General features: G+C 47.6%; 1 protein-coding gene across 1 annotated transcript; it reads right to left on the bottom strand.

The window, feature by feature from the left end:
• Positions 1–12,654: 12,654 nt before the first annotated feature.
• Positions 12,655–20,008, bottom strand: LOC120370199 (ovomucoid-like). Its single transcript, XM_039484531.1, has 4 exons — positions 19,951–20,008; positions 15,117–15,139; positions 12,952–13,067; positions 12,655–12,736 (listed from the first exon to the last, which is right to left on the bottom strand). Exons 1-4 carry the CDS (start codon positions 20,006–20,008, stop codon positions 12,655–12,657), a joined length of 279 nt encoding a protein of 92 aa, XP_039340465.1.
• Positions 20,009–21,015: the final 1,007 nt, after the last annotated feature.

Below are 21,015 nucleotides of genomic sequence, written 5' to 3'. Positions count from 1 at the left end.
CAAGGCAGAGACAGATGCATCCTGGAAGTGAATGCCTGGCTGCGAGGCTTCGGCTTCCTTGACCACAGGATGCTGTTCCAGGAAGAAGGACTGCTAAGCAGAGATGGGGTCTACCTATCGAGGAAGGGGAAGAGCAGATTTGGATCCAGACTGGCTAACCTAGTGAGGAGGGCTTTAAACTAGGTTCGAAGGGGGCAGGTGACCAAGCCCACAGGTAAATCAAAACCATGGAGACCCGGGAGAAGGGTCGGAATTGGGGGTGGGGGACATGGGCTGTTATAGTGGGGATAAAGGAGAGATAAAACGGAATTGGGGGCAGGGGTGTCAAATCAGTATCTTAGATGTCTGTACACTAATGCGAGAAGTATGGGGAATAAGCAAGAAGAACTCAAAATGCTAGTAAATAAACACAACTATGACATAGTTGGCATCACAGAGACTTGGTGGGATAATACACATGACTGGAATATTGGTATAGAAGGGTACAGCTTGCTCAGGAAGGACAGGCAGGGAAAAAAGGGAGGAGGTGTTGACATATATTAAAAATGTTCACACTTGGACTGAGGTTGAGATGGAAACAGACTTGTTGAAAGTCTCTAGATAAGGATAAAAGGGGTAAAAACCAAGGGAGATGTCATGGTAGGGGTCTACTACAGACCATTGAACCAGGAAGCAGAAGTGGATGTAGTAAGAGGAGGCCCTAAGATATAAACCTTGGTATCAGAGGCCTGGTATGAGGCCTAAGGCCTAAACTAAAGTAATGGTCAAGACTTTGCTAACATAAAGCAAAGTTAAGCTGTGAGCCAGAGGCAGGCCCTGCTCACAGAAGCTGGCAAGGAAAGGACTGATGCTGCGAAGAGACATACCTAAAAGGTACTGAACACTAGATATCAGAACATTCACATACTTGCACATTCCACACAAATAACAAGGAACAAGCTGGCCCATCCCAATGACAGGGGCAAAAGGGTAATATGATGAATAGAGTTGTTTTGATTGAACCAACATGTACAAGGTGAGAGGCGGCACCTTAATACGTAGAGGGGTTGTACCTTGCTACGTAGAGCGGTTGCACCTCAATACGTCAGGAGTGATGTGTAACTTGTTTGTACCTGTGTATAAGATGCATCCCTGGGGTGGTGTCTTTGTCCGGCCGAGGGGGCAGTGGAAAGTCCCGCCACTGACTGAGCCGAGTCCATTGACCGTGGGCGCATATTCATAGTATGCCCTGAGTTAGGCTCAGAAACCTACAGGGAACTATTATTGTGTCCAATACGGCAATAAACCTGGTCGACGTGCCTTCATACCTTACTAGACTCTGTGGTCATTGGGGGTTCTCTTCGGGTCTGCTGTGTCAATTGTCTGCACAGAGCTGAAACAGCACACAGAGGGAACACACGCACACAGCTGAGTGATATCAACACTGAACAGAGCAGAGCACCACACCGGTAGCACTCTGACAACGGTGGATGAGGCTTTTTTTAAACAACTAACAAAAGCATCCAAAGCACAGGACTTGGTGGTGATGGGGGACTTCAACCACTCAGACATCTGTTGGGAAAGTAACACAGCAGGGCACAGATTATCCAACACGTTCTTGGAATGTATTGGAGACCATTGTTTATTTCAGAAGGTGGAGAAAGCTACTAAGGGAGAGGCTGTTCTAGATTTGATTTTGACAAATAGGGAGGAACTGGTTGAGAATTTGAAAGTGGAAGGCAGTCTGGGTGAACGTGATCATGAAATGGTAGAGTTCGTGATTCTAAGGAATGGTAGGATGGAGAACAGCACAATAAAGACAATGAATTTCAAGAAGGCGACTTTAGCAAACTCAGGGAGCTGGTAGGTAAAATCCCATGGGAAGCAAGTCTAAGGGGAAAAACAATTGCAAACAGTTGGCAGTTTTTCAAGGAGACATTATTAAGGGCACAGGGAAGTATGGAAAGAGACCAGCCTGGCTTAACCAGGAGATGTTCAATGATCTAAAAATCAAAAAAGAGTCCTACAAAAAGTGGAAACTAGGTCAAACTACAAAGGATGAATATAAACAAATAGGTGTAGGGTCCAGATTAGAAAGGCCAAGGCACAAAATGAGATCAAACTAGCTAGAGACATAAAGGGTAACAAGAAACATCCTACAAATACATTAGAAGTAAGAGGAAGACCCAGGACAGGGTAGGCCCTTTACTCAATGGCGGGGGGGGGGGGAAATAACAGAAATGTGGAAATGGCAGAGGTGCTTAATGACGTCTTTGTTTTGGTTTTCACCAAGAAGGTTGGTGGCGATTGGACGTCTAACGTAGTGAATGCTAGTGACAATGAGGTAGGATCAGAGGCTAAAATAGGAAAAGAACAAGTTAAAAATTACTTAGACAAGTTAGCTGTTTTCAAGTCATCAGGACCTGATGAAATGCATCCTAGAATACTCAAGGAGCTGACTGAGGAGATATCTGAGCCATTAGCAATTCTCTTTGAAAAGTCATGGAAGACAGGAGAGATTCCAGAGTACTGGAAAATGGCAAATCTATGCCAATCTATAAAAAGGGAATAAGAACAACCCGGGGAATTACAGACCAGTCAGCTTAACTTCTGTACCTGGAAAGATAATGAAGCAAATAATTATTCAATCAATTTGCAAACATCTAGAAGATAATAAGGTGATATGTAACAGTCAGCATGGATTTGTCAAGAACAAGTCATGCCAAACTAACCTAATAGCTTTTTGTGACAGGGTAACAAGCCTTGTGGATGGGGGGGAAGCGGTAGACATGGTTTATCTTGACTTTAGTAAAGCTTTTGACACTGTCTCTCATGACCGGCTCATAAACAAACTAGGGAAATGCAACCTAGATGGAACTATTATAAGGTGGGTGCAAACTGGTTGGAAAATAGTTCCCAGACAGTAGTTATCAGTGGTTCACAGTCATGCTGAAAGGGCATATCGGGTGGGGTCCCACAGGGATCGGTTCTGGGTCCGGTTCTGTTCAATATCTTCATCAATGATTTAGATAATGGTATTGAGGATACACTTATAAAGTTTGTGGATGATACCAAGCTGGGAGGGGTTGCAAATGCTTTGGAGGATAGGATTAAAATTCAAAATGATCTGGACAAACTGGAGAAATGGTCTGAGGTAAATAGGATGAAATTCAATAAGGACAAATACAAAGTGCTCCACTTAGGAAGGAACAATCAGTTGCACACATACAAAATGGGCAATGACTGCCTAGGAAGGAGTATGCCAGAAAGGGATCTGGGGGTCATACTGGATCACAAGCTAAATATGAGTCAACAGTTATAACACTGTTGCAAAAAAACGAACATTATTCTGGTCTGTATTAGCAGGAGTGTGGTAAGTAAGACACGAGAAGTAATTTTTCTGCTCTACTACGCTCTGATTAGGCCTCAACTGGAGTGTTGTGTCCACTTCTGGGCGCCACATTTCAGGAAAGATGTAAAGAAACTGGAGAAAGTCCAGAGAAGAGCAACAAAAATGATTAGAGGTCTAGAGAACATGACCTATGAGGGAAGCTTGAAAAAACTGAGTTTGTTTAGTTTGGAGAAGAGATGACTGAGAGGGGACGTGATAGCAGTTTTCAAGTACATAAAAGGTTTTTACAAGGAGGAGGGAGAAAAAATATTTTTCTTAACCTCTGAGGATAGGACGAGAAGCAATGGGCTTAAATTGCAGCAAGGGAGGTTTAGATGGGACATTAGGAAAAACTTACTAACTCTCAAGGTACTTAAGCACTGGAAGATTGACTCCAATTGTGGTGTCCACATTTGGAAAAAGATGTTTAAAAATTGGAGAAGGTGCAGAAAAGAGCCACAAAGAACATAAGAACAGACCAAAGGTTCATCTAGCCCAGTGTCCTGTCTTCTGACAGTGGCCAGTGCCAGGTGCCCCAGAGGGAATGAGCAGAACAGGGAATCATCAAGTGATCCATCCCCTGTTGCCCATTCCCAGCTTCTGGCAAACAGAGGTTAGGGACACCATCCCTGCTCATCCTGGCTAATAGCCATTGATGGACCTACCCTCCATGAACTTATCTAGTTCTTTTTTGAACTGTGTTATAGTCTTGGCCTTCACAACATCCTCTGGCAAGGAGTTCCACAGGTTGACGGTGCGTTTTGTGATTTGAGCACTGGAAGAAATGCCTGAGCAGTGAGAGACTTAACGAGGTTGCTCTGTTTAGCCTATTGAAAAGAAGGCAGAGAGGTGACTTGATTGCGGTGTGTAAGTACCTGAAGGGGAGAGAATACTGGGTAGTAAAGGGCTCGTTATGTGATCAGAGAAAGGCAGAACATGAATCAATGGCTGGAACCAAAGCCAGACAAATTCCAATTAGAAATTAGATGGAGATTTTTAGCGATGAATGTGACAAACAATTGGAACAAATTCTGAGAAAAAAATGGTGGATTCTCCATCTCTGGAGACCCAGTCTGGGTGACTTTCTGGAAGATGCATCGCTGGGCCCGGTACAGGGGGAACTGGTGAAATGTAATGCCTGCGTTATACATCAAGTCAGACTAGGTGATGTAATGGCCTTATGCTCTATGAATCTATGGCTCTGTGATGTGGGGCTTGTCACATTTCTGGGGTTAACTGCATCCCTGCACCCTCCAGGGTCTACTCAAGGGCACCCTCTTTAGCTCTCCAACCCACAGCCATCACCTTTTTATGCACCTTTTACTGGGGCTTCGCTCATGGTCTCATGATTTGGTCCATTGAGAACACTCAGTTGGAAGTGAGTCAGATACAGGGAACGTGTCTGGGGTTTGCGTAAGGATTTCTCTAGGAGGACAGGGCATGGCAGGAGGTGATATAATAACTTCCAAAGGTGGAGCCATTTAATGCCTGTGATTGGTTATTGCACTTTGTGTAAGCTGGGGAGAGCCTGTGTGAGACACGGGAGAGCAGAGTCCCTCCTTGGAAAGGGGAAAAAAACACAGAGGTAATGAATTTTGCTGAGTTTGCTTTATTGGACATGCAGGGGGATAGTCAGCGACGCTGTCAGGATCCTTGGAAATGGAGGATGAGACGAGAACGTGGCTCCATGGGAGGATCTGCTGGTGGGAACTAGAAGCAAATGGGGTTCAGCTCCATATCAGCGCTCGGCATCCTGAGGATTCAGCATTCTCCATCGTATGCAAAGCAAAGACTTCCAAGGTTTCCACTAGGGGTAAAGTCAGAGACACAGAATTCAGGTCTGCAACCCATATGGGCAATGAGGGAAACCTTCTGTCAAGGCCCCAGTATGTCACATTAACCAGAGCTTATTCGCTGACAGGAAAAATTAGACTGAGGAAGTTGACCCAGCATCTAGGAGGTAAAACAGATGGGCGCAGGCAGGGGCTTGACTCACACCACAATTATGTTTTGGTTTTTATTAATGGGCTATTTATTGCTGTAGAATCATGGGACTGGAAGGGAACTCGAGAGGTCGTCTAGGCAGGTCCCCTGCACTCATGATCTAGACTAGTGGTGAGCAACCTGTGGCCCGCGGGGCATGCGGCCCATCAGGGTAATCTGATTGCAGGCCACGAGACATTGTGCTGATGTTGGCCATCTGTAGGCAGGGCCCCCCACAGCTCCCAGTGGCTGTGGTTCGCCAGTCCTGGCCAATGCAGGAAGTGGCGGGCCGCAGGGATGTGCTGTCTGCCACTTCCCACAGCTCTCATTGGCCAGGATTGGCAAACAGCGGCCACTGGGAGCTGTGGGAGGCAGTGACAATGTCTTGCGTCCCGCAATCAGATTATCCTGATGGGCCGCATGCAGCTTGTGGGCCGCAGGTTGTCCACTACTGATCTAGACCGTCCCTGACAGGTGTTTGTCTAACCTGCCCTTAAAAATCTCCAATGATGTAGATCCACAACCTCCCTAGTCAATTTATTTGAGTGCTTAACTGCTGCCATTGCTGCAATTTAAGCCCATTGCTTCTTGTCCTATCCTCGGAGGTTAATAAAAACAACTTTTCTCCCTCCTGCTTGTAACAACCTTTTATGTACTTCAAAACTGTTATCATGTCCCCTCTTCTCCAGACTAAACAAACCCAATTTTTTCAATTTTCCCTCAGAGGCCATGTTCTCTAGACCTTTCATCATTTTTGTTGCTCTTCTCCAGACTTTCACAGTTTCTCCACTTTTTCCCTGAAAAGTGGCATCCAGAACTGGATACAATAATCCAAGTGAGGTCGTATCAGCGCGGAGTAGAGCAGAAGAATTACTTCTTGTGTCTTGCTTACAACACTCCTGCTAATACAGCCCAGAATGATGTTTTCTTTCTTTGCAACAGTGTTACACTGTTGACTCATATTTAGCTTGTGATCCACTACGACCCCCCCGATCCCTTTCCGCAGTGCTCCTTCCTAGGCAGTCATTGCCCATTTTGTATGTGTGCAACTGATTGTTCCTTCCTAAGTGGAGCACTTTGCATTTGTCCTTATTGAATTTCATCCTATTTACTTACAAGACTGCGCTACAAAAGGCACATTTGTTGCCGTATGTCTTGCCATCAGTGCCACAGATCGGGCGATAGTCCAAGGTGCAGAAAGTTGGAGGACTCTGGTACTCACTGCAGAACCCCTACAAGTGAAATTCATATCAGTGTTATTGTCTGTATTTCAGTAGTGCCCTGACATTCCCATGGTGCTGGGTGTGCTATGAACACAGAGGGAGGGACGGTCACCCCCACCCCCCGCCCCTCAAGCTCACACTATCTTATCCTGTCCCTTGTCTCTTTCGACTCTGGTTCTGATGAACTGACTTCCCAATTCCCCTCTCGCTGCCTGGAGGAGCTGAGCCCGTCTCCCTGGTCCACGAGACTCTTCCGAACCCGCATCACAAGGTGTGTGAGCAAAGGAGCATCTCCTCAGGAAGCAGATCCTCAAATATGAAAAACCTCATGCTCTTGTCATACCATCCCCTCCCACTTCCATCTCTGAGTCGCTTTTTGTGACTCCCTCAGGCCCATCACAGACGGTGTCCTGTCCAGTTGTGTATGGAATCCATCACTCGGACCACATGGAGTCTCAGGCCAGGGATTCACTCTGCCCTCACTAGGGCCTTGGGTAGAGTCTGCTCCCATATTGACTCATGAGTTCCAGTGTGTTTCTAACCCAGAGGGCCTGGTCTCCATAATGCTACACGCCAGGGATCGGGGAAAGTGACAATTGAGTCACAGTGAGAGTTAGACTCACCTGACCATTATAGCCAACAGCGTCTGGAAGAAAACAGAGACACAAACAATACAACTAAGGGAAATGTCAGAGGGAAATCAGTTAACAACATTCATCTTTGCCTAGGATAATGCATGTAGCTTCCTAACCAGCAACTGGGCCATGGAAAGGTTTCCTGCTCCCTCATCCAATTGTTGTGACAAATAGAAACACTGAGTGTAATGCACCCACAGTCTGACCTGAAATACCATCACCAGGACCCACAATTAATTGCAAGTACAATTGTTTGAAGCTCCCAGACTGGAATTTGGGGAAAGGCCTTAATGGCCCCTCAGTAACATCTTTCAAAAGAAAATGACTGTTTCTGCCATGAGCCACTTCCCCTGCTTATGACACCCAAACGTCTGTAGCTGGGGCCGAGATGGTTTTTAACAGTCGAGCCCCTGCTGAAGGTTAGAGGGTCAGACACAGAGCTCTGTACAGGCTGCAGCAAAAGTTACTCACCCTGAAAGCTGGAGAAAAGCCCCAGAGCGAAGAACACAACGACAGCTGCTGTCTTCATGGTGGATGTGGTTTGTGGGTCTGCTGGAGTCTGTTAGTGCTGAGCTCTGCAGATGCTCCCTCAATGCAGCCCAAGGGAGGAGATCTCATATATATAGACAAGAGATTGGGTTCTCCAATTGGATTATGAAATCCCTGTCGAAATGGTCACTAAGGCTACAAACCATTACAGCAAATCGTCATTCCCTCGTAAGTTGGACAAGAATGTGGTTGTATCAAATACCCTTTGGGGACTGCAATGTATATTAGTGGGGAAAGGTTAAAGTGCCCTGACATACCCGGGTGAATTCAGCGTAAGCCTTTGTAAATCTTGTCGCACCTGCAGAGGAAAGCAAGCAGGTTATTTACATTCGACCAGGTGTGTCCGGGGCTCTGTAGGTTGCTGAGAGCTGCTACCTTGTGTCCCAATCACATTCATCTTTGCTGTCCTGCAGCAGAAACCAGCATATTCCAGGGTCCATGCGCCCTGCCCCTCACACACTGCCAGCCACTTTACCATTCAAGCCCCTGCCAGTTTGTTGGTAACAGCAGCTTGGAAATTCAGTCTGGCCCAGGAGGGAGAGGAAGCGGCCACGTGGCACCAGTGTGCAGCCAGTAGCCCCGTGTTCATATGTTAATGGGCACAGGGAGAGCTCCCTCAGGCAGCCCCAAACTAAGGCAGCCGATAGGTCTGCTGGGATCCAGAGGAGCGGGACGAGCGGTGGCTGTGCTGCATGGGGCAGGAAGGCAGCACAGACCCCGTGCAGAGGGACCCCTCCGCACCTTGTGCACCAGGGAGATCATGGCTGGCTTCAGGGTACAGGCCTCTGCTGCGGGGATCGGGAGGGATGTGGGGCCGCTGTGGGCTGTGGCACAGTGGGGCACCACATGGCCCCAGTGCTGCTGTTAGAAAAATAGGCCAATACAAGCCTGTTAGCAAGACTAGGCCCTTAGCATAGGTAGAATCAAGGCCCTTAGCATAAGTAAAATCAAGGCCTTAAAATGCAAGCAGAGAGAAAAGCCTGTGTCAGCTATTATCAGTTTATGCTTGGTTTGTACTAGTTCATGCTTATCAGCAAGGCCCACGCTTGGCGTAACATATGTGCAGCTGTCCTTTTATGCTTATGGCCAAAAGCAGTTAGCCTAATGGGTCATCTTCTCATGCATGAAGCCAAGAGTAGTTAGTATGATAGTATAAGGGGTTAAAGGGGATATCTTATGTCTTCCTTACAATGATAAATGTATCCGTGCAGCTGCACCCTTATCATGATGGATGTATCCGTGACAGTTATGCATATCTTGTTCCTTTTTGATTGATATATGTATTCTATGTACTTCAATATTCCCTATAGATACATTTACAGGACCTATAGGGTCAGCCAAGTAACGCAAATAAGACGTCAACAAAGTTGTTTGTTTCGGGGTATAAAGGTAAGCCCATCCGGCCATGTAAGGTGTGTCTCTCTCGGGCATTAGCCGGGACGAGAACACCCGCTCAGCTGATCGATCAATAAAGCTAATGGTACTCGTCTTCCTGTTTCCGTGCCTCCTTGGTGTAATTGGGTAAGCTCCGGGGAGAATCGGGCCCTTTTTGGCTAACACTGCTGGGGGGAAGCGATGGGATGTTCCCTTTTCCACTTCCAAACGCTGGAGCAGCTGGGCACCGGGTAACTGTCTGGGTGCACTGGGCCCTGCTTCTGGGCTGGGGATTCCTCCGCCCCAGGCAAAGCCCTTGAACTCTGGCTTGGCTCTTGGCTTCAGGACTTGCACCATTGAAAATACGGGTCTGAGCCGGCTGACTCGTCACTGGGCCCCTGACAGCCCAGTTCAACGCCTGGCCGGTTCAGAGCTCCATAGTCCCTCCAGCACAGGGCCTGTGGCCGGGGGGAGCAGGTACCACGGAGGGCCAGGGCTGGAGCACAGCGTAGCCAACCCCAGGCTTCAAAATTCATGATTCCGGACACCACGATCACAGGATTGGGATAAGGATGATAAACGGGGCAGGGGGGATTTTGATTTGCCTGCTGGTGCCTGATCCCTTAGTCGTCACATACCACCGAAGCGGGACCCGCCACCGAAGTGCAGCCTGGTCTTCGGCGGTAATTCGGCGGCAGGGGGTCCCCGCCGCGGGTCTTCGGGACACTTCGGCGGTGGGTCCCGGAACGGAATGGCCCCCCTGCCACCGAATTACCGCGAGAGTTTTCCGGGGCCCCCAGAGCGAGTGAAGGACCCCGCTCCAGGGGCCCCGAAAAACTCTCGTGGGGGCCCCTGCTGGGTCCGGGGCCTTGGGCAAATTGCCCCACTTGCCCCCCCCCCTCTGGGCGGCCCTGCTGGGAGCAGCTGCAAGGGTGAGGCCCATGTAGCAGGCAGCCCGAGGTCTGGGCCCGGCGGCCTGAGGGCCAGGCTGGGGAGCAGCCTGTGGCTGGCAAAGGAGAGGGCCATGGGGAGGGGACCAAAGGCCGGACCCCGGCTGGGGGACCTGCAGGCCCGTGTGTGATGGTCTCTGGGATGGAGGGGGGTATTCCTGGCACTGGGCTGAGGAACCCCCCACATCCTGCTGTGTCAGACGGCCCCGAGGAGCTGGGCTGGGAACTGTGGAGGTTAGCAGCAGTTTTGGGCGGTTTGCAGTTTATTCTGGCAGCCCCAGTAAAGACAGGCTCCATGTAACCGAGTGGAGGAATGTTTTTGGGAAGCCATTGAGAGCAGCAGCCGAACCACTGAAATGCTTGGAGCACGGACAGTCAGACACCGCGGAGCATAATCATAACCAGCAACCAGCAACCCATAACCTGGTCTTAGACACCTTATATGACCCCTTTTACATAAGATTTGGTGCCACTACAGGACCTTGGTTGCAACCATGTTCTATATGGTCTCAGATTATATCAGTAACGTCACACTCCCCACAGTCCCACTCCCCCTGTAAACTCCCTCGTACCAACCTCCCTGTTATTTGTCTCTGGCGTCTCCCCGCTCCCAGATGCTCCGAGTCACTGGGACAGGGCGCTGGGCTGGCAGCCAGCACCAGCATGGCCAGAGATCTGTCAGGCTCCCCCAGGGCAGCCCGGAAGTGAGGCAGCTTCCAAGCACGTGAAGAGCCAAATGTGGCAGGTTGTTGTCTGCTGCACAGGGCATCAGCGCAGCTCGGACCCCAGTCAGAGGGAGGCTGCAGTCCCCTGTGCACCCTGGAGGAGACCGACGAACTGTGCAGCTCGTGGGTCTCTGGGGCAGGGGGTGTATCGGCAGGATCAAGGGTTTGCTGGTGTGTAGGGTGTGGGGCACAGCATGGATCCACATGCCCACAAGCCCTTTACACCTCCCACCCTGACTAGTAGCCCCGGGCCCTATGTCTGGGTTGGGGAGCCCATCCCCTCTCATCCCTTGGTGTTCTCCCAGGTGTGACGTTATTGACATGAACTGTGACCGTATAGATCATTGTTGCAACCCAGGTCCTATAGTTGCACCAAATCTTGTACAAAGGAGGTCCAGTGAGGTGTCTATGAAAAGGTTATTATGTGCTGGTTATAATTATGCTGTCTGTATGCATGTATCATTTTTGTATTTGAAGTTATAAATATTGGCTATGTACTTGTATCTCAATGTGTTTGATTCTAAGTAGTACCAGTGAAGCATTTGGCCAGTTTATTAAGAAGGGACTCTTCAGATTAAGTGTCCAATCAAGAAACACTTAACTGACAATGAACCTTGGGAGACTCCAATCCACATGAGAAGTCTTCCTGGGAATGTTCAAATTAGCATGTGAGCAAGGGCTGCTCTCCCGTAACGAACTGAGTCATGCATGGACATGTGACTTCCCCAGGGGACTCCAAACTCCATCTTGCTGCTGTTATTTTCCACAGTAAGAACAAAGGGGTGTCCTTCCACATGGCAGAGGATATAAAAGGCCCTGGAAACCCCTCCATTTTGTGTTCAATCCTGCTTCTGACCTCTGGGGGAACCTTGCTACAGACTGAAGCTCTGCACAAAGGACTGAATGACCCATCCCAGCGGGGGATGTTCTCCAGAGACTTGATTTGAACCTGCAGTTTATTCCATCACTGCTACAAGCCTGAACCAAGAACTTTGCCATCACTGCATGTAATTGATTCCATTTAACCAGTTCTAGCTCTTACCTTTTCTTTCTTTCTTTCTTTTTATGAATAAACCTTTAGATTTTAGATTCTGAAGGATTGTCAACAGCGTGATTTGTGGGTAAGATCTGACTTGTATATTGACCTGGGTCTGGGGCTTGGTCCTTTGGGATTGAAAGAATCTTTTTTCTTTTACTGGGATATTGGTTTTCATAACCATTCGTCCCCATGAGGAGTGGCCCTGGTGGTGACTTGTGGTTAGCCAGTGGGAAGAGACCAAAGTCCTCTCTGCTTGGCTGGTTTGGTGCCTTAATAGTAAACGAACCCAGCCTTGGGCTGTGACTGCCCTGCTCTGAGCAATTTGTCCTGAATTGATACTCTCAGTTATGTCCTGCCAGAGGCAGCATCGTTACACCAGGCAAAGGTCTTTTACTGGGGTTTTCCTCATAGTCTCAAGATCTGGTCCATGGAGCACACTCAGGTCTGGAAGGGAGTCAGCTACAGGGAACGTGTCTGGGGTTTGTGTATTGAATTATCCTGTAGGAAAAGCCATGGCAGGAGGTGATAGAATAATTCCCAGTCTGTGGCTCCCTTAATGCCTGTGACTGGCTACTGCACTTTGTGTTCTCCTTAACTCCAGTCTGTAAGCTGGGGAGAGCCCGTGTGAGACACGGGAGAGCAGAGCCCCCCGCTGAAAGGGGGAAAAACCACCGAGGGAACGAATTCTGCTGAGTTTGTTTTATTGCACAGACAGGTGGGGAGTCAGCGATGCTCTTAGAGGCCTGGAACTGTGGATGAGACGAGAACGGGACTCCGTGCGGGGATCTGTCAGTGGGAACTGAGTGCTAAAGGTCACCTTTTTGTTTGGCTTCCTCATGTGACTCGCATTCTTCATAATGCTCAAAGCAAAGACTTCCAAGGTTTTCACTAGAGGGAAAGAGAGAGACACAGAACTGAGGGCTGCAACCCGTATGGACAATGAGAGCAAAGCATCTGTCAAGGCCCCGGTATGTCACACTAACCAGAGCTGAGGAAGTCGACCCAGCCTCTAGGAGGTAAAGACATGGGCGCCGGCAGGGCCTTGAGTTACCTCACAATTGTATTTTAGTTTTTGTTAATGGGCCATTTATTCTGTTACTTACTAGACTGCTGCGCAAAAGAAGCATTTGTTGCCGTATGTTTTCCCATCAGTGCCACAGATAGGGAAGTACTCCATGGTGCATATTTCTGGAGGCTCCTTGTACTCGCTGCAGAAACCCTACGAAGAACATTAGTGTTGCTGTTAGAGTCATTGTCTGCATTTCAGTAGTGCCCCAACGCCCCCACTCGCCCGGGGGGCTGGGCATTCTCTGAACACAGAGGACCCTGGGAGCTCGCAGTACCTAATCCTGTCCCTTGTCTCCACTGACGTTCTGATTAACTGACTTCCCAATTCCCCTCTCGCTGCCAGGAGGAGCTGAGCCCGTCTCCCTGGTGTAAGAGACGTTTCTGAACCCACAGCACATGGTGTGTGAGCGAAGGGGCATCTCCGTAGGCATCAGATGCTAATCTGACATTACCCAGGGTACAATCTGGACTGATGAACAGCTGTGTCCCCTCAGTTCTCCAACCTGGGGTGCCTTTTACACTGCTTTGCTATGAAAGCAACCACTCCTGTTCCTGCTCACACACAGCTTCCAGCATGTAAATTACCCTGAGCTGTGTGGTATGAGTGCTTTGGCCAGCCACTCTTGAATTACACTGCAGGGAAACACCAGCAAACTTCCAGTCCCAGACTTTCCCCCAGAAATGTGTGTCTTGTACTGCCCAGCCCTCTCCTGGACAATACAAGCTCATATAAAGTCTGTCATTTTATTAATAGAAAATGAAATGCACAAATCCTATTATCTCAAATGGAGTTTTCCAAACACTTCAATCCAAACACACTGGTTTAGATAAAACAAGTTTCTTAACTACAGAAAGATGGATTTTAAGTGATTACAAGTAATGAGGCATCAAAGTCAGAATTGGCTATGAGAAAATAAAAGTAAAATGCCACTAATGCCTGACTTATCAAGCTAAGTGAATTCAAAGTGAAAGGTCTCTCTCACCAAATGCTTCAGCAATCTTCCTGGCTGTCCTTTCCACCAGGACCCCTCCCCCAGTCCCGTGTTACTCTCCTTGTCCTTCAGGTGTTGGTGATGTCGTGAGCAGAGAGAAAGGGAGGAGTAATTTGGGGTATTTGTTCCCCATTATTATATCTTCCCCTCCTCTTTGAGCATCATCTCCAGCTGGGGTTGATGCAACAGAAAGTTTGTGGGGATGGGAACTTCCAGTTGTTCATTTGCCAACAAGTAAATTTCTCGCTCACAACTTTTTTCCTACCAAAGAATGGCCACATAACCATGAGATGGTCTGTTTGATTATGTTGAGACCTGGCTGAGGCATCAGTTTGTCTTTTGTCTCTGGTTTATGGCTGTTTCCCCAGACTGAAGACATGTTTTATACAGTAGAATATTATAACTTTACATACAATGTTGCCTCACATATTTAACGGACTATAATGTTCAGCACGTTATGAGTTTTCAAATACCACCTCACAAGGCATACTTTGTACAAAATGTATCATAGTCTTGTAAAAGGGGTGAATATAGGGGTACAGACTGTCACACCCTGGTCTAAGAGATGCTTCTGAACCTGCATCATATATATAGAATGTGAGTGAAAGAGCATCTCCACAGGCAGCAGATGCTCAAATATAAAACTCCTCATGCTCTTGTCACACTGGCACCTCCTCTGTTCTGTCTCAGTTGCTCTGTGTGTCTCCCCCAGGCCCATCACAGGCTGCCCCGTACAATAGCGTATGGAATCCATCACCCTGACCACATGGCTTATGGCTACTCAGCAGTGAGACACCCCTGGCTAGCTCAGGTCAGCTGACTTGGGCTCGGGCTATGCAATTGCTATGTAGACATTTGGGCTTGGGCTGGAGCCTGAGCTTTGGTAGCCCACGAGGGGGGAGGGTCCCAGAGCCCGAACATCTACACAGCCATTTTTAGCCCTGCAGCCCAAGCCCCCAAGCTTGAGTCAGCTGATCCGGTCCAACCATGGCCGGCCCCTGGGTCTTTTGTTTCAGTGTAGACGTACCCAGGGGTTCTCAGCCCCGGCAATTTACTGTCCCTTGCTACGGCATGGGGTAGAGTCTGCTTCTGCTCTGAGTCATAATGTGCTCTCGTATGTTTCTAACCCAGAGATCATGGTCCCTGTGATGCTACAAAGCAGAGACTGGGGAAAGTGACTATTAACGAACAGGGAGAGTTCGACTTACCTTACCAGCCTGGCCAGCAGCATCTGGAACAAAACATACAGACAGAATGAGACTGTTTCAGATTCTCTCTCCCATCCTGGTGCTGGGGTTATTGATGTCCCTAGGTCTGACCAAGTCTCTCTCTCTATTTTTATACCGAGCCTTTTCAAATGGTCTGGTATGGGGTTGTGCCACTGGGGATGTCAGCTCTTGTACCAGCTGTATTAACTGAGCTGAGATCGCAAAGGAGGAACGGAGGAAGAGGCAAACGTTCTTGGGACTTTCCATCGTGATCCTACTCTAGGCAGGTGTGACAAAGTGGGTATGTTCCTAATGTTTTCTCTGAATACCGTGTATTCAGTTTCCCCTGTGCCTTTATAAGTAACTAGGTGGTGGGAGAAGGGTGTGTGATTGTTGCAGAGCCCGAGAGGGCCAGTGTGATGGTGTCTGGACAGAGAATGGCTGACACTCTGTCTCCTGGCAACTGATGGCCTGGGCCCCTCCTCTGCAAAGTAGCCAATTGAAGGTGTTGGGGAACAAAGAGATCAGGTGACCTCCTGGCCTGGGAAAGGGACAAAGGCAGAGGAGGGGCTGGAGAGTTTCAGTGTGGAGCTGGCTGGGGAAACAGAGGGATCCCCAGGACTGGGGTCTAAGCTCCCTGCCCCCCAGAAGGACCTGACTGAGGGGTTCTGAGTGCACCTACAAGCCCTGCTTGGGACCGTGTTCCTGTCGTCCAATACACCTTCTGTTTTACCGGCTGGCTGAGAGTCCCGGTGAATTGCAGGAAACGGGGGTGCAGGGCTCTGACTCCCCCACACTCCATGACAGCAGGTGTCTCCTCTACAGGATCTCACCCTCGCCTTTGGGGGAGGTGGGGAGTTTCCTACTTTTCCAGGAAATTCTGAGAAGATCTCAGTGCTGTTTGTTTTAACACTTCTTCTGGATGAAGGGTAAGATTGTATCTATCCACTCAATTCAGTGAAAGGGTTCAGAAAACATTCATGTTGTCAGCAAGACTTAATCATAAAAATGCAAAGAAATGTCTGTCTGTCTGTCTGTCTTTGGAGTTTCATGAGGGAGCAGTTCCACCATGTAGCAGGATTGTGGTTGTCTTAAGCCACCTATAATAAAACAACGCCCACATGTTGGTCTCATCTTTTAGCTTCTGAAACATAGGCCCCTGCCACTTGAGCTGAAGAAATCGCTGTTAGCTGCCAGCTCCATAATACCCTGATGTTCTTTCAAAGCTACATCCAGCCAACAGAGGCCAAAAAATGTCCATTGACATCAGTGGAAGCAGGATTAGCCCCAAAACTATCCACAAAAAAAGCAGTTAATGGCTTTGCTTTAAAAAGCCAGTTATGGAGTACTGCATTTCAGGGGCATTTCATATCACAGCCACTTTTCTGTCATTTGGTTCACCTGTTCTCAACAGGCTGTCTGGTCCATTCATTGACACTGTCTGGTGCTGGCCTCTGACACTGGACTCCACTTCAGGTGTCTTTTTTGTTCCCTGATCTCTCTTTAAGTGTGAGGGGTTTCCTGGTTCTGCTTCTTGATCCTGCTCATTAGGGGCTCTGTTGGGAAACTTGTGATCTGTGTCTTCAGCAGTTAATTTTCAAAGAGCCAACCTACAACAATAGGGATTGAATTGTGCCTCACTGTCTTCGGGAGCAGCCTGCTTGGTCTCTCTCTGTGTTTTGGGTTCTTGTATGTTAGGATTCTCTGCTTCAGTCTTCACGGCTGAGGATGTTAGGGAGATTCCCAAACCTGAGCTGGCTTTTGGAACTGTCACAGATTGAAGTGTCACTAGAGGAGGTTTTGGAATTAATTGATAAACTCAACATTAACAAGTCACCGGGACCAGATGGCATTCACCCAAGAGTTCTGAAAGAACTCAAATGTGAAGTTGCGGAACTATTAAATAAGGTTTGTAACCTGTCCTTTAAATCGGCTTCGGTACCCAGTGACTGGAAGTTAGCTAATGTAACGCCAATATTTAAAAAGGGCTCTAGGGGTGATCCCGGCCATTACAGACCGGTAAGTCTAACGTCGGTACCGGGCAAATTAGTTGAAACAATAGTTAAGAATAAAATTGTCAGACACATAGAAAAACATAAACTGTTGAGCAATAGTCAACATGGTTTCTGTAAAGGGAAATCATGTCTTACTAATCTATTAGAGTTCTTTGAAGGGGTCAACAAACATGTGGACAAGGGGGATCCGGTGGACATAGTGTACTTAGATTTCCAGAAAGCCTTTGACAAGGTCCCTCACCAAAGGCTCTTACGTAAATTAAGCTGTCATGGGATAAAAGGGAAGGTCCTTTCATGGATTGAGAACTGGTTAAAAGACAGGGAACAAAGGTTAGGAATTAATGGTAAATTCTCAGAATGGAGAGGGGTAACTAGTGGTGTTCCCCAAGGGTCAGTCCTAGGACCAATCCTATTCAATTTATTCATAAATGATCTGGAGAAAGGGGTAAACAGTGAGGTGGCAAAGTTTGCAGATGATACTAAACTACTCAAGATAGTTAAGACCAAAGCAGATTGTGAAGAACTTCAGAAAGATCTCACAAAACTAAGTGATTGGGCAACAAAATGGCAAATGAAATTTAATGTGGATAAATGTAAAGTAATGCACATTGGAAAAAATAACCCCAACTATATATGATGGGGGCTAATTTAGCTACAACGAGTCAGGAAAAAGATCTTGGAGTCATCGTGGATAGTTCTCTGAAGATGTCCACGCAGTGTGCAGAGGCGGTCAAAAAAGCAAACAGGATGTTAGGAATCATTAAAAAGGGGATAGAGAATAAGACTGAGAATATATTATTGCCCTTATATAAATCCATGGTACGCCCACATCTCGAATACTGTGTACAGATGTGGTCTCCTCACCTCAAAAAAGATATTCTAGCACTAGAAAAGGTTCAGAAAAGGGCAACTAAAATGATTAGGGGTTTGGAGAGGGTCCCATACGAGGAAAGATTAAAGAGGCTAGGACTCTTCAGCTTGGAAAAGAGAAGACTAAGGGGGGATATGATAGAGGTATATAAAATCATGAGTGATGTTGAGAAAGTGGATAAGGAAAAGTTATTTACTTATTCCCATAATACAAGAACTAGGCAGCAGGTTTAAAACAAATAAAAGGAAGTTCTTCTTCATGCAGCGCACAGTCAACTTGTGGAACTCCTTGCCTGAGGAGGTTGTGAAGGCTAGGACTATAACAATGTTTAAAAGGGGACTGGATAAATTCATGGTGGTTAAGCCCATAAGTGGCTATTAGCTAGGATGGGTAATAATGGTGTCCCTAGCCTCTGTTCGTCAGAGGATGGAGATGGATGGCAGGAGAGAGATCACTTGATCATTGCCTGTTAGGTTCACTCCCTCTGGGGCACCTGGCATTGGCCACTGTCGGTAGACAGATACTGGGCTAGATGGACCTTTGGTCTGACCCGGTACGGCCATTCTTATGTTCTTATGTTATGTTCTTATGTTCTTAGGGTTCTGGATCCTGAGAAATCACGTCATATTATATTACAAGCATCCAGAAAGAGAGTCTTACGTTTTACTCTAACATCCATTTGGATGGTGTGAACATAACACGGCACACTCCGCCATGTACCCCACAACAGGCTGTCTGGTCCATTCACTGACACTGTCTGAAAAATCCCAGAACACTAAAGGTTGTGTCTCAGCAGCTGTTTTGCAGGATCCAGGATCTCAAGGGCAGCCATAAAAACCTCAGCAGCTTTTGACTCCCTTTCTCTATTATTTGAGCGTCTCTTCAGAGTTAAGGCATAGCACAGAATTACATCAGCAATTACTCAATTCTAATGAGATGTTTCATTCTGAACAGGTCTGACTCTGTTAATGAAACTGTATCCAATTGACTAAGATATCAGCCCCCCAAGTGAAGATTATTTGTATTAAGGAGCTATGGACAATGGGATCATTCAGCATTCCAAGGTAGGGTTCTAACCAAAAAAAGCAAGTGTTCGGAGAGGATCAAAATCCTCCTCTTTCTACTTTGGCAATGCCATAGATCTTGTCATGCTAATAAAGTATCATTGAATTGAATTAATTCAGGGCATGAAGCAACTCCTAAGTACACTGGCACAGACTAGTGTTGGAAACAGAGATTGGGTAGATGGGTGCCTGGTGTGATCTAGGATGGGAATTTTTGACTCCTGATGGTAGAATGACCAGATAAAAAGTGTGAAAAATCGAGGGAAGGGGAGGGGAAATAGGATCCTATATAAGAATAAGCCCCAAATATTGGGAGTGTCCCTATAAAATTGCCAAAGAGTCCTGTGGCACCTTATAGACTAACAAATGTATTGGAGCATGCGCTTTCATGAGTGAATACCCACTTCGTCAGATGCATGTATGAAATCTATAAAATCGGAACATCTGTCCACCCTCGCTGATGGCCTCTTTGTGGAGTTTCATAATAAACAATAACAGGAATTAAAATTATTTAAACAACTAGATCAAGAATTTTACTGCCAACCTCCTCAACCTCAACAAAGTAATCAGAAAACAACCAGAACCGTAGATGAGAAGAAATTCAAAAAGAAAGGGGAGTCCATGGATGTTTGGTTTCTAGGGGCTGTGACTCTTTTGAGCTGCCTCGGTTTCTGGCAGAGTCAGTGACATCCCAGCCCCGAGGGAACCCCGGGAACAGCCCTTCCGAGCTCTGGGATCCGTGCAGGGAGGTTAGAGCTCCTGGAATCAGCCCCTGTGGGGATGTGCGAACCCCTGTATAGATCAGAGTGAGGCTGGCTCCCACCTTTCAGGGGGCAGAGGTATCAGGGCAGGGCTCAGCACAGGCTACAGCCAAAATGACTCACCTGAGTAGAAGCAGCAAAGTGCCAGAGCGAAGAGCAGAACGGCCCCTGTTATCTTCATGGCGGAGGTGAGTGTCTGGTCTGCACTGGGCTCTTGGTGCTCTGCTCCCTCAGTAAACCCCACAGACAGAGCCCCACTATATATAGGGTGTCGGAGATGTGACATCATCCTAAATAGTCACTCACAACTCCGGCAACCGGAAGCAAAGCTCTCAAGGGGAACGCCAAGCTGTGAACAATGTTTCCTCCTCAACAAGATTCCAGGATAAGTTGGAGGAGGTTACAAGTCACACCCTTGATTGGGTGAATAATGGAGTAGTTATGTGGGCTGAGTGCTCACCATACCCAAAGGTTTTCACCAATCTCCTGGTGAAATAGTGTTTCCTAATATCCAGCCTAGACCTCCCCCACTGCAACTTGAGACCATTGCTCCTTGTTCTGTCATCGGCCACCTCTGAGAACAGCCAAGCTCCATCCTCTTTGGAACCCCCATTCAGGTAGTTGAAAGCAGCTATCAAATCCCCCCTCACTCTTCTCTTCTGCAGACTAAACAACCCCAGTTCCCTCAGCCTCTCCTCGTAAGTCATATGCTGCAGCTCCCTGATCATTTTCGTTGCCCTCCGCTGGACTCTCTCCAATTTGTCCACATCCCTTCTGTAGTGTGAGGCCCAAAACTGGACGTAATACTCCAGATGTGGCCTCACCAGTGCCTAATAGAGGGGAATAATCACTTCTCTCAATCTGCTGGCAATCCTCCTACTAATGCAGCCCAATATGCCGTCCGCCTTCATGGCAACAAAGGGACATTGCTGACTCATATCCAGCTTCTCATCCACTATAATCCCCAAGTCCTTTTCTGCAGAACTGCTGCCTAGCCACTCGGTCCCTAGTCTGCAGCAGTGCATGGGATTCTTCCATCCTAAGTGCAGGACTCTGCACTTGACCTTGTTGAACCTCATCAGATTTCTTTTGGCCCAATCTTCCAATTTGTCTAGGTCACTCTGGACCCTATCCCTGCCCTGCAGCGTATCTACCTCCCCCAACAGCTTAGTGTCATCTATGAACTTG

Source organism: Mauremys reevesii, linkage group 8 (genome assembly GCF_016161935.1).
Source record: "Mauremys reevesii isolate NIE-2019 linkage group 8, ASM1616193v1, whole genome shotgun sequence".
Taxonomy (NCBI): domain Eukaryota; kingdom Metazoa; phylum Chordata; order Testudines; family Geoemydidae; genus Mauremys; species Mauremys reevesii.
This window is presented reverse-complemented; position numbering and strand designations above follow the sequence as displayed.